At 63.3% G+C, this 12659-nt stretch overlaps 1 protein-coding gene across 2 annotated transcripts; it reads left to right on the top strand.

Moving 5' to 3' along the window:
• Positions 1-268: 268 nt before the first annotated feature.
• LOC122152401 (kallikrein-8-like) lies at positions 269-6618 on the top strand. 2 transcript variants are annotated; one of them, XM_042797207.1, is made up of 6 exons: positions 269-1224; positions 3334-3392; positions 4330-4477; positions 5330-5583; positions 5883-6019; positions 6272-6618. In XM_042797207.1, exons 2-6 carry the CDS (start codon positions 3350-3352, stop codon positions 6422-6424), a joined length of 735 nt encoding a protein of 244 aa, XP_042653141.1. In that variant the 5' UTR covers positions 269-1224; positions 3334-3349; the 3' UTR covers positions 6425-6618. The 2 variants fall into 2 exon arrangements, with proteins under 2 accessions (XP_042653141.1, XP_042653140.1); XM_042797206.1 differs by lacking the exon at positions 269-1224 and adding an exon at positions 2257-2424.
• Positions 6619-12659: the final 6041 nt, after the last annotated feature.

The following is a 12659-nucleotide window of genomic DNA, read 5'->3' as shown; positions in this document are numbered from 1 at the left end:
ATGAACCCGGAGCTGATTGGGTAACGATGGGCCCAGGGCAAGTCGAGGCGATCCAGGAGGGGCTGAGTCAGCCCAGCCCAGCCCAGTGACAGGGCAGGGTTCAACTGGGATTTCCAGCGAACTGGCAGGACCCGATCCAGTCGGCGCCTCCCTGCCCCCGAGGCTCCTGGGAGGTGCCCCAGGGTCCTCTGGGGTTGGACCGGGAGGAACTGGGAGGCCCCGGGGGGGGGTGGAGGAAGAGGAGGCGATGAGGGAACATCTCTTCTTCTTCTGGAGGGACCAAGAGAAATGGTCTGGTGGCGTGGCGTGGGGTCACCGTGTTTCCCCTCCACCCCCCAACCTTGGGGGGGGGGGCCACGTGAGGGGTTGGGGGTGGCCACGGGGAGCTGGAGGTGGCCACCGGTGAAGATGAGGATGGAGAGAAGGAGAGAGGCTGAAGGAGCCAGAGGGGAAACGCAGGAAAACGGGCGAGAGGAAGGATGAGCCACGTCTTGGTGCTCCTCGGCGGCCCGTGGCCAACCCAACGTTCTGCGTCCAAGGAGGAGCCACGGTTTGAGGTTGGACCTCATCAGAGCCACGTCCCAGCAGCTCTCGGGCAACCCTGGTCCAATGAGGAGCCATGGTTTGGGATCGACCCCTAAAGGAGACAGGTCATGGTGGTCTCTCGACCACCTTCTCCATCCTTAGGTCCTACATCCACCAAGGAGCTATGTTTTGGGGTCCAACCCCCCTTGAAGACGTGTCCTGGTGCCTTCTCAACCATCCCCACGCAACCCAAGGTCCCATGTCCCGCGAGGATCCACGTTTTGGGTTCGATCCCACCAGAGCCGTCTCCTGGTGCCTTCTCATCCAAAACCCCTGCTCATGCGCTGACCAGGGAGCTCCAGTTTGGGACCGAGCACACCACAGATGTGTCCTGATGTCCTCTCGACTGTCCTCATCTACCTGTGGGGTCCCACACCCAACCAAGAGCCACGTTTTGGGGTCCAGCCACAGCCTGGTGCCCTCTTGACCAGCTTTGTCCATCCTCGGTTTCTGCATCCGATGAGGAACCGCGTTTTGGGTTTGATCCCCGCCGAGCGGTGTCCCAGTGTCCTCTCTGCTGTCCTCGTGCAACCCCGGGTCTTGCGCCCAACGAGGAGCCACGTTTTGAGGTTGAGCCCAGTGGAGATGTGTCCTGGTGCCCTCTCGACCGCCCTCATCCAACCCCAGGTCCTGCCTCTGGTGAGGAGCCACGTTCGGGGGTTGAACCCCTAGGAGATGCGCCCTGGTGCCCTCCCAACCACCACCAGGTTCTGGTGCCCATTGAGGAGCCACATTTGGGGGTTGAACCACCTGGAGATGCACCCCGGTGCCCTCCCAACCACCCTCGGGTGTTGGTGCCCATCAAGGAGCCACGTTTGGGGCTCAAGCCCCCAAGAAGTTGCACTCTGGTGCCCACGCAACCACCCCCGGGTTCTGGTGCCCATTGAGGAGCCACATTTGGGGGTTGAACCCCCCTGGAGATGCGCCCCGGTGCCCTCCCAACCACCCTCGGGTGTTGGTGCCCATCAAGGAGCCACGTTTGGGGCTCAACCCCCCAAGAAGTTGCACCCCAGTGCCCACCCAACCACCCCCAGGTTCTGGTCCCCATCAAGGAGCCACATTTGGGGGTTGAACCCCCAAGAAGTTGCACCCCAGTGCCCACCCAACCACCCCCAGGTTCTGGTCCCCATCAAGGAGCCACATTTGGGGGTCGAACCCCCTGGAGATGCGCCCCGGTGCCCTCCCAAGCACCCTCGGGTTCTGGTGCCCAACGAGGAGCCACATTTGGGGCTCGACCCCCCAAGAAGTTGCACCCCAGTGCCCACCCAACCATCCCCAGGTTCTGGTGCCCATTGAGGAGCCACGTTTGGGGGTTGAACCCCCTGGAGCTGCACCCTGGTGCCCTCCCAAGCACCCTCGGGTTCTGGTGCCCAACGAGGAGCCACATTTGGGGCTCGACCCCCCAAGAAGTTGCACCCCAGTGCCATCCTGACCACCCCCAGGTTCTGGTCCCCATTGAGGAGCCACATTTGGGGGTTGAACCCCCAAGAAGTTGCACCCCAGTGCCCACCCAACCACCCCCAGGTTCTGGCGCCCATCGAGGAGCCACGTTTTGAGGTTGATCCCACCACCCCGGCCCCCTCCTGGCTCCGTGTCCCCCCCCTTCCCCATCCAGCGGGGTCACCCCACGGCCCCGGGGTTTCCTGGAGCCGGGCGGAAGATACCGGAGCCGCGGCTGGATTAGAGGAGAAGGCGGAGGAAGCCGTTTCCTCCTCCAGCCCCAGATAAAAACCCGGGGTTGGCCGTGGCAGGAGGAAGACGCGCCCGCGGCCGTGGTGCTTCACCAGCTCGGGTGGAGCTTCCCCTCCCCGTGGCCGCGCGGCCCCACGCCAACCCCCGGTAGGAAGATGGGGGGGACCAGGGGTTGGGGAGGGGGGAGGGGGGGCCCCTGGGGGGGGTGTGGGGGGGTCCCTGGGGTGGCCCTGGATGGGGGGAAGTCAGGGCAGCTCTTGGCCTTCCCTTCTTTCTTTCAGCCCTCCCCCATCCCTCCCTCTGGTCTTTCCCATCCTCCCGTCCCTTCCCCCTTTTTCCCATCCTCCCTCCCCCCCTTTTCCTGTCCTCCCTTCCCTCTTTTCCCCTGTCCTCCCTCTCCTCTTTTCCTTCCCCTTTTTTCCATCCTCCCTCCCCTCTTTTCCTGTCCTCCCTTCCCTCTTTTCCCCTGTCCTCCCTCTCCTCTTTTCCTTCCCCTTTTTTCCATCCTCCCTCCCCTCTTTTCCCTCCCCTCTTTTCCCTCCCCTCTTTTCCCTCCCCTCTTTTCCCTCCTCTCTTTTCCCATCCTCCCTCCCCTGTTTCCCTTCCCCCTTTTCCCACCCTCCCTTCCCTCTTTTCCCTTCCCTCTTTTTCCCTGCCCTCCCCCTCCTTTCCCTTCCCCTTTTTCCTTCCCCTTTTTCCTTCCCCTTTCCCCTTCCCTCTTTCCCCTTCCCTCTTTTCCCTCCCCTCTTTTCCCTCCTCTCTTTTCCCATCCTCCCTCCCCTGTTTCCCTTCCCCCTTTTCCCATCCTCCCTTCCCTCTTTTCCCTTCCCTCTTTTTCCCTGCCCTCCCCCTCCTTTCCCTTCCCCTTTTCCCATCCTTCCTCCCCTCTTTCCCATCTCTCTCTTCCCCCCTCCCTCCCTTTCCCTGCCCCCAGCCCCATTTACCTCCTCTCCTCCCGACACCCCGTGTCCCCAAAGATCCGTGTCCCCACCCTGACCCCCCACCCTGCCACGGGCCACCCAGGACTGGTGTCACCCCCTCGCCATCTCCCCACAGCTCCCGGCCCTCCGGCATGAAGGTCCTGCTGGTGTTGCTCCTGGCGCTGGTAGCCACAGGTAGGAGAGGTCCTGGGACCCCCCACGTCCACCCGTGGGACCCCCGTGTCTGCCCTAGAAGGTCCCACGTCCACCCGTGGCACCCCCACGCCCACCCCAAGGGGTCAGGTATCTTCCCCAGGGGTCCCACGTCTGCCCGCGGGACCTCCCCACATCTACCTTGGGTGACCCGTGTCCTGCCGCCGGACCCCCGTGTCCATCTTGCAGGGCCCGTGTCCACCCGTGGGACCCTCATGTCCACCTTGGGTGCCCCACATCCAGCTATGGGACCCCCCCCAACACGTCTTCTCCAAGGTGTCGTGTGTCTTCCCAGGGGTCCTGTTTCCACCCATGGGACCCTCCACAGCCACCTTGGGTGCCCCACATCCACCTGTGGGACCCCCGTGTCCACCCGTGTCCCTCCCCAGGGGCACCACAGCTGCTCTAGGTGCCCCACGGCTGTCTCAGGGACCTCCATGTCCCCCCGTGGGACCCCCCCTCCATCTACCTGGGGTGTCCCTTGTCCCCCTGTGGAACCCCCCAAGGCCCACCTGTGTCCACCCCAGGGGTGGTTCCACGTCTACCTGTGGGACCACCAAGCCCACCCTGGGGGCCCTCCTCTCTCACGGGAGTCCCCCTGGCACCCCAAACCCACCTTGGGTGCTCCCCCCACTGTACCCGAGACCCCACACCCACCCACGCCACCCCCATGCCCACCCCATGGGCCCCACGTTCACTCGCATCCACCCCAGGGGCCCCAGAGCCACCCATGGGACCCCCCCCCATTCACCCCAGAGACCCCCCCGGGTGTCCCCTGTCCACCCCACGGACCCCATGGTCTCTCCCACGTTGGACTGGCCTCTTCCACCCGTGGGACACGGGGCTGAGGCCACCATGTCACACCAGCGGGTCCCAGCCTACCCCATGCCCCCCGTGTCACGTCCTTTTGTCCCCGCAGCCTCGAGGAACGTCCTGTGGGTGATCGAGGGGACCTCCTGCGACCTGCCCTGGCAGGCTGCCCTCTTCAAAGGCGAGAAGTTCATCTGTGGGGGGACACTGGTGGCCAGGAACTGGGTGCTGACGGCCGCCCACTGCCACGTCCCTGGGTAGGAGGCCACAGGGCCAGCGGTGGCCGGTGGGTTCGGTGTCGATGGGCTGAGGCCAACCAGGAATTGATCCGGGTGGCACCTGGGCTCCTGCCAAGCAGGTTGGGAGGTTGATGGCATCTCGGCGGGCTTCGCTCTGCCCCTTTCCTGCTTGTTTTTAACCTAAAATTCCGCCCTTTTTTTGGGGGGAAAGACACAGCCTAAACTCTGCCCTTTTTTGGGGAAGCCATAACCTAAACTCTGCCCTTTTCTGGGGGGAAGCCATAGCCTAAACTCTGCCCTTTTTGGGGGAAAAACATAACCTTAACTCTGCCCTTTTTCTGGGGGAAAGACATAACCTAAACTCTGCCATTTTGGGGGGAATCCATAACCTAAACTCTGCCCTTTTTTGGGGATGTCATAACCTAACTTCTGCCCTTTTTTGGGGGGGGAAAGACATAACCTAAACTGCCTGTTTGGGCGAAAGACTTAACCTAAACTCTGCCCTTTTCTGGGGGGAAATAACCTAAACTCTGACTTTTTTGAGGGAAGCCATAACCAAAACTCTGCCCTTTTTGGGGGGGAAAACATAACCTTAACTCTTTCCTTTTTGGGGGGAAGCCATAACCCTTTTCTGGTCAAGCGATAATGTAAACTCTGACCTTTTTTTTGGGGGGGGGGGGCGGGGGGGGAAAGACATAACCTTGCCTCTGCCCTTTTTCTGCTTCTTCTGCCCTTATCCCCACCTCCTGGGACCGCAGCTCTGCCCCTGCTTTGTGTGGATCCCCGTGGCCCCTCCTGCGTCCAATGTGGACACCCCCCCCTTCCCCCCCCCCCCCCCCCCCCCAACCCTGATGCCTTTGGCTCCATCAGCATCATCAACGTGCGTCTGGGGGGCCAGAGCCACAAGGACTCGGGTGACACCAAGCAGTGGCGCCGCTCGGCCAAGGTCTTCAAGCACCCGCGCTACAACGAGACCAACAAGGACGGCGACCTGATGCTCATCAAGTTCCTCCTCCCCGCCCACGTCAACAAGCACGTGAAGCCGCTGCCGTTGGCCACCCACTGCCCCGTGCCCGGCACGACCTGCCAGATCTCCGGCTGGGGGTCCACCACCAGCCCTGAAGGTATGAAGCCGCTCGCCTGGTATCTGGAGGTGCACTGATAACCCTTCCCTGAGGTGTCCGGGCTCCCCCCAAAGTCCCTTTTCCCAGTCCTGTTGGTCCCACTCTGCCCTTTAGGCACCTGTGACCCCTGAGGGAACCCAAGGCGGCGGGGTGACTTCTTCAACAAGAAGCCTTGGAGCTCCTGCTGACCAAAGAAGGGAGATGAGCTCCAAGGCGAAGACCGAGCGGTCCAAGCTGGGTCACTGTGTCTGTCACACCCCCCCGCCCCGGGTGACCTCGTGCCCTCTTGTCACCCACAGTCACCTTCCCCGAGGACCTCCACTGCGCCAAGGTCACCATCGTCTCGGAGGAGCAGTGCCGGCGCATCTACTCTGACTCCATCACCACCAACATGGTGTGCGCGGGCGAGTCCCGCAGCCGGGCTGACTCCTGCCAGGTGGGTGTGGGGTCCAGTCGTTTCGGGGACACCCCCCTCCCCCCCTCCACTCCGGGGTGAGGAACCCCCCGAGGGAAAGTTTTGGGCTGAGAACGGGCCCAATTGGGTGAGACGGGGTCACTCGGCGGGGAGAGGAGGTGGGTGAAGATGCTGGGACAGCCCTGAAATGGCCCCCGGATTTGGGGGTCATTCTTTGGGGCAGGCCATTAGTCGCAGCTCTCCTTCCCCCCCCCCCCCTTTTTGCCTCATCAGGGTGACTCCGGGGGACCCCTCATGTGCGACGGGCGGCTCCAAGGTATCGTCTCTTGGGGTCCGGGCGTCTGCGGGGACCCCAAAAAACCCGGCGTCTACGTCAACCTCTGCAAATACACCTGGTGGCTCCAGGACACCATGAGAAGGAACTGAGCCCCCGGCCCCGCCAGCCCTGGGACGGACCCCACAGCTCCTCCTCCTCCTCCTCCCTGATGAAGGTCCCCAGAGCCGGCCGGTCCGAGCGCTGGGGCACAAGCCCTGGGCAGGGGTGGGGGCGGCGGGTGGAGGCAGGGGTTGACCATGGTGGGGGGTCCTGTTGAGACGTCCACGAATAAAGTTTTTTTCGACGTGGCTTTTCACCATGTCTTTAACAGGTGGAGCAGAGCTCAGGTGGGTCAAGGTTGCCCTGATGTTGCCCCACATCTCCTAGGGGCAGGGGAAGACCCAGCTCACCATCTTGGGGGTTCACCCGTTGGCCCTGTCATGGGCTTGACCTCTTGACCCCACCATGAGGTAGACCCATTGACCCTACTGGAGGTAGACCTCTTGACCTCACTGCAGTAGACCCGTTGACCCCCCCCACCCCCCATGGGGTAGAGCACCCCGAGGTAGACCCGTTGTCCCCGCCATGGGGCAGATGACCACCTTGAGGTAGACCCGTTGACCCCACCGTGGGCTAGACCGCCACGAGGTTGACCCTACTGCAGGTAGATCTGTTGCCCACCCCTCATTGGGCCAGACCTGTTGCCTGGTTTAGGGTCACCCAGAGTTCTTTGCACCACCACAAGGCGGGGGGGATGACGGCCATCTTGGTGTCACACCCCCCACCCCCACCCCCCCCCACACACACAAGCTCTTGCAATACCTTGAGGCCAGACCCTCCTTTTGGGTGCCACCATCCCAGCCCCATCTCCATGGGCCAACGTGTGACCGGGGGAGAACTTCCCATCCCCAGAGGGGACAAATTTCCCCATGACTCAGCGGGAGCAGAAGGGGCCAAATTTCCCCACCTGGGGTAACGCGGCAGCAGATCCGGGAAGAAATCACCCGCTGGAGGCCAAATTTACCCGCTCGCGTGGAGCCGAGGCCTCTGTTTCACAGGAGTGAGGAGGATTTTTTTTCGCCTCCGTGGGGGTTGGGGGGGGGGGGTCATCACGGCCCCATCTTGGTGGTGGGGGTGGGATGGAGAGCGCCTTCACCCCGGCGTGTCTACGGGACACGGCGGGAGGGTTGGCGGGCCGCGAGAGCGCCTCGCTGTCTTTCCCCGGCGCAAGAGGAGAACCTGGCAAGGTCAGACCAGCACGTGTCGTCCCCCATGGCTCAGCGGGGCAGGGAGCGACGCTGGTCGCCTTGCGCAAGGTGTCACCCTCCCTCTTCCCCCACGTGGCCGAGGCCCGGCGCGTTGGAGGGTGTGGGCCTCGTCTGGCCGCCGCGGTGGGGAAAGAGGTTTTGGGCCGGGTCCAAATCTCCAGGGAGGTGGAGGAGCCCACGGCGGCCACCGGTGACTTCTGCGGGCTCTCGCTCGGCGTTTCGCGGGAAGGTCGGACCACCTTTCAGCAGCCCGTGAAGGGCGTTTGACGGGGAGGGTCCCACCTTGGTGGCCGTCAGCTGTGGTGGGCTGCCACAGCGGGCTCCGGCACCGGCTGCTTTGGGTCCTCCATCATCCGGGGAGGGCTGGTCGAGGTGTTTATTGGTTCTCATCAACGTGTTCAGGGAGGGCTGGTCAATGCGTTCATGGAGGGGTGGTCGACGCGTCCACAGAAGGGTGGCCGACGTGTCCAGGGAGGGGTGGCCAACATGTCCATGGAGGTCTGGCCAACGTCTCCACGGAAGGGTGGTCAACGTGTCTATGGGAGGGCTGGTGGACATGTCCAGGGAGGTCTGGCCAATGTATCCAGGGTGGGTTGGTCGACGTGTCCGTGGGATCTCTCAACGTATTTCTGAAGGCACAACCAAGGCGTCCATCAGGGTCTACCTAAGACGGCCGCGGAGGTCTACTCCCCGTGCCCACGGAGGGTTGGCCATCACCTCGTTGGGGTCTATGCAACAAAGTCTGGTCACTGCAACCCTTGGGGTTAGGTCCAGCTGTCTGTGGAGGCGCAGGTGCCACAGTCATGTCCGTGGGGGGTGTCCAGTAAAGTCACTGTGTCCACGGAGGTGAAGTTCAACCATCCCTTCGTCGAGTCAGGACCACCACGGAGCCCAGTTCTGCTGCCTGGGGCAGTGAGCCACCAGCGGGGAAGGAGACACCCACCTTGGGTGCCCCAGGAGGTCTCCAGGTCCACGTGGCTTCAAGGGTGGCTGTGGGACCACGGTGGGGGAGGTTGGGGGTGGGGGGAATGGAATTTGCGTTAGCCTGAAGGTGAGGGTGGGCACGGCTCTGCCAACAGCCGGAGTGTGGCCACTGCCACCGCAGCCGAGAGCCGGGCACCGGTGTCACCACCCCCCCACCCCCCCCCCCCATTCTTGTGTCACCCGTGTCCCCTGAGCCACCTCCTGTGTCACCCGGGGCACTGCCACCCCCTTGTGTCACCCGGGGCACTGCCACCCACGGCGCTACCAGCCCATGTGTCACCCAGGGCCACCACCACCCCACCACCCCCCTGGGTCACCCAGGGCACTGCCACCCCCCTTGTGTCACCCGGGGCACTGCCACCCACGGCGCTGCCACTCCGCGTGTCAACCAAGGCCACCTACGATGTCACCTAGGGCACTGCCACCTCTCGTGTCACCCGGGGCCACCCTGGCCACAGCACGCCCAGGGCTGTGAGGACATCTGGGAGGGGACAGGAGATGGAGGAGGGGGGGGTGGCACGTCCCCTCCCTGTCACTGTAAGTCGGCAGGGGGGGGTGGGGAGGGGGGTGGGGGGGGGGTGTGTGTGCCAGGAGGTCCTGGGTGGCCCTGGCAGTGGGTGGCAGGCCCAGGCTGGCTCTGGGCTAATTAGGTAATTAGCACTAATTACGCCACCGAGATGGGAGCTGAGGAACTGGGAGAACTGGTTGGGCCCAGCCCCAGCCCCCAGCGCTGCGCTAACATCATCACCACCCCACCATCCCCCCCCCCTCCCCCCCCAAATCTCCGTGGGGCTCTGGGGCCCCTCGTGTCCCCACACCCCCTCGTGCCACCTCTTATTCCCCGCAGTGCCCCACGTCCCCTCACTTGCCCCCCCGCCCCCCCTTCCACCAGGGTCCCCCCGTGGGCTCCTGGGTCCCCCACGTCCCCCCCGGGTCACTTAATGTCCTCCCCTGCCCCCTCGACTCTCCCCACATCCCCTCCTGACCAGCCCCACCCCCCCCTCCATCTTCCCTTGTGGGTCCCCTCCACATCCACCCACGACCCCTTGTGTCTTCTCATGCTCTCATGTCTTCCCCCCTCCATGTCCCCTCACACATCATGTCCCCGTGGCTCCCTCATGTCACACACCCCCCCCTCTATGAGCTCTCCTCTCCCCTCACACATCCCCTGTTCCCCCCTCCCCCCCCAACCCAGGATCTCAGGGGAGCCCCCGTGTCACCTCACGAAGTCCCCCTCGTGTCCCCAGGGGATCAGGGACCCTCACACGTGGGATCTCTGGGGACCTTCATGGTGAGGATGTCCACCCAGCAGATCCCCACGGACAGGATCCCCGTGGACGGGACCTCTGGGGCCCACATCCCCACGGCTGGTGGTGTCTGTGGGGCGGATCCCTGTGGACAGGACCTCTGGGGCCCACATCCCCACGGCTGGTGGTGTCTGTGGGGCGGATCCCCGGGGACGGGATCCCCGCGGGTTGAAGCCTTGCAGAATTGACCTCCGTGGCCCAGGGTGACCGTGTCCTCTCCCTTCACAGGGGGCATCTCCATGGACGGGATCCCAGCGGATGAGATCTCTGCCCGCCACGTCTCCCCACCAGGATCGCCCCCGGGGTGGGATGCCCACGGCTGATCTCTGCAGCTGGCCACTCCACGGACAGGATCTCCACGGACCGGATCCCCGTAGCGGAGATCAATGTGGACCAAATCTCCACGGATGGGATTTCCACGGACCAGATCCCCATGGGTGGGATTTCCACAGACCAGATCCCCATGGGTGGGATTCCCACAGACACGGTCTCCATGGGTGGGATTTCCACAGAGCAGATCCTCATGGATGGGATCTTACTGAACCAGATGGCCTTGGAGCCTGGCGGACCGGATCCTGGTGGATGGGATCTCTGTGGACCAGATCTCCTTGGGAGAAGGTCACCATGACTGGTGGGTGACAACTCCACGGCATGGGATCTCTGCTGCACGGCCTCCTGGTAGGCGAGACCTCCGTGGGCCAAGCCTCCACAGATGGGCTCCCCAAGGCCACAACCTCTTCGTTGACGTTCTCCCCAGACCAGATTTCCGTGGATCTGCTGGGACAGTTGCTCTTCCAGGAGCTCCAGCTTCACTTCCAGGTTTAGGACCAAAGCCAGACCCAGGCTTCCGCTTGCCACCAGCAGAGAGCGAGATCAGCATCTCCAAACGGTGATTCATCCCAACCAGGCCTTTCCTTTCATCAGGACTCAGCTCCTGGGCTTCTCCGCCCTTAATTGCTCGTCAGGTTGTTAATTGCCTTGAGCTGCTCCCAGCCTCGGCTCCTCTCCCGGCCCTGCCAAACGGGCCGTTGAAGAGGCACAGAGGTGCCTCCACACCACCCCTGGAGCTCCTGCACCCACATCGCAGCTCCGGTCCCACCCCGTCAAGGATGGGGTGGCTTTCGAGGACCCATCGGTGCCACAAAACCTCTTGAGACCTTCCCACCGTGGGACGTGCCGGAGCTCGGACACGGCTCTTCCACAGGGAGGGGAACCACGGGCGGAAAAGGGCTTGAACCTCCCGGAAAGAGATTACTGGGGGCTAGCGACCGCTGCTGAGCTCAGCAGGAATTTCGGGCCACCCGCCCCGTCTGCCCGGTGCCTGGCACACGTCCCGGCACGCAGGCGAAACCCGCCCGGGGAAGGGCCGGGAGACGCCGCCGGGGTCCCCGGCTGTTGCCACCCCCCCCGGGCGGAGATGTCCCAGGTAGCCCTGGGGACGGCGGGTGACACTGTTTGCACCTGGGTCACCATCTCGAGGGGCGAGGGGTGGTCACCTCCCACTTTGGAGACTCCCCCCACCCCTCCGTGCCGTTGTGAGGAAGAAGGAGGTGACGCGCCTCTGGGGTTGGGGACAATTGTCCAGCCCGGGGAGTTGGGGGTGAGGTGGGGGGTGGTGTGTGACAAGTGGCACCCCCATCTCCGGTGTCCCCCTTGACTCACCAGAAGCGACTCGCAGGGTTGGCGACGGGACGGGGCCTCGCCCAGCGCTCACCCACATCCGTGGCGTTACTCATCGGGGACGTGCAACCGCTGCCGGGTGCCACCGGAAGGTGACACGTAGGTCCCTGGGGACCTCCAGGCTGGTGACATCCTCCAGGAGCCATGTCCCCCACCCCGGAGTTATTTTTTTTGGGGGGGGGGGTCCCTATTTTGAGGTGGCCCCCTGGGCTGGGAGAAGACCCCCGTGCTCTTTTTGCGCACGCCAAGCTGTTCTTGCACATGCAGGAGCATGTGTGTGTGGGGGGGGAGCGTGTGCACACGCTTGTGCGTGTAATGTGGTGTCTGCTGGGCTTGGGGTGTGGACGGATGGACAGATGGATGGGTGGATAGATGGACAGAAGGATGGAGGGAGGGATGGAGGGAGGGATGGAGGGAGGGATGGATGGATGGATGAAGGGATGGATGGATGGATGGGTGGATGGATGGATGAAGGGATGGATGGATGGGTGGATGGATGGATGGATGGAGGGAGGGATGGATGGATGGACGGAGGGATGGACAGATAGATGAAGGGATGGACAGAGGGACAGAGGGACGGACAAGTAGATGAAGGGATGGATGGAGGGATGGACAGAAGGATGGACAGAGGGATGGACAGGTAGATGAAGGGATTGACAGAGGGACAGATGGACGGATGGATGGATGAAGGGATGGATGAAGGGATGGATCAGTGGGTGGGCAGATGGGCAGACAGATAGGAGGACATACAGACAGACAGCTCACTGGAAAGACAGGTGGCAGGGTGGCTGGACAGACAGGCAGACAGCTGGGCAGATGAGGGAATACGGTGGAGGTGAACAGCTTGAGATGCGAGCGATTGACTGCTGGTGGGCAGACAGACGGGCTGATGGAGAGATGAATGATGGACAGACTGGCGAACAGACGGACGGACAGTGAAGCAGCTGGCTGGCTGGCTGGGACGGAGAGATGGACAGAGAAGCTGTTGGACAGATGGACTTATGGACTTGCAGTAGGATGGATGGATGGATGGATGGATGGATGGATGGATGGACGGACGGACGGACGGGCGGACGGATGGACTTACAGCAGGATGGACAGAGAGG

This window comes from Tyto alba, unplaced genomic scaffold (assembly GCF_018691265.1).
Source record: "Tyto alba isolate M040663 unplaced genomic scaffold, T.alba_DEE_v4.0 Super-Scaffold_24, whole genome shotgun sequence".
Taxonomy (NCBI): domain Eukaryota; kingdom Metazoa; phylum Chordata; class Aves; order Strigiformes; family Tytonidae; genus Tyto; species Tyto alba.
Note: the sequence above shows the minus strand (reverse complement) of the source record. Positions and strands in the feature narration are given on the sequence as shown.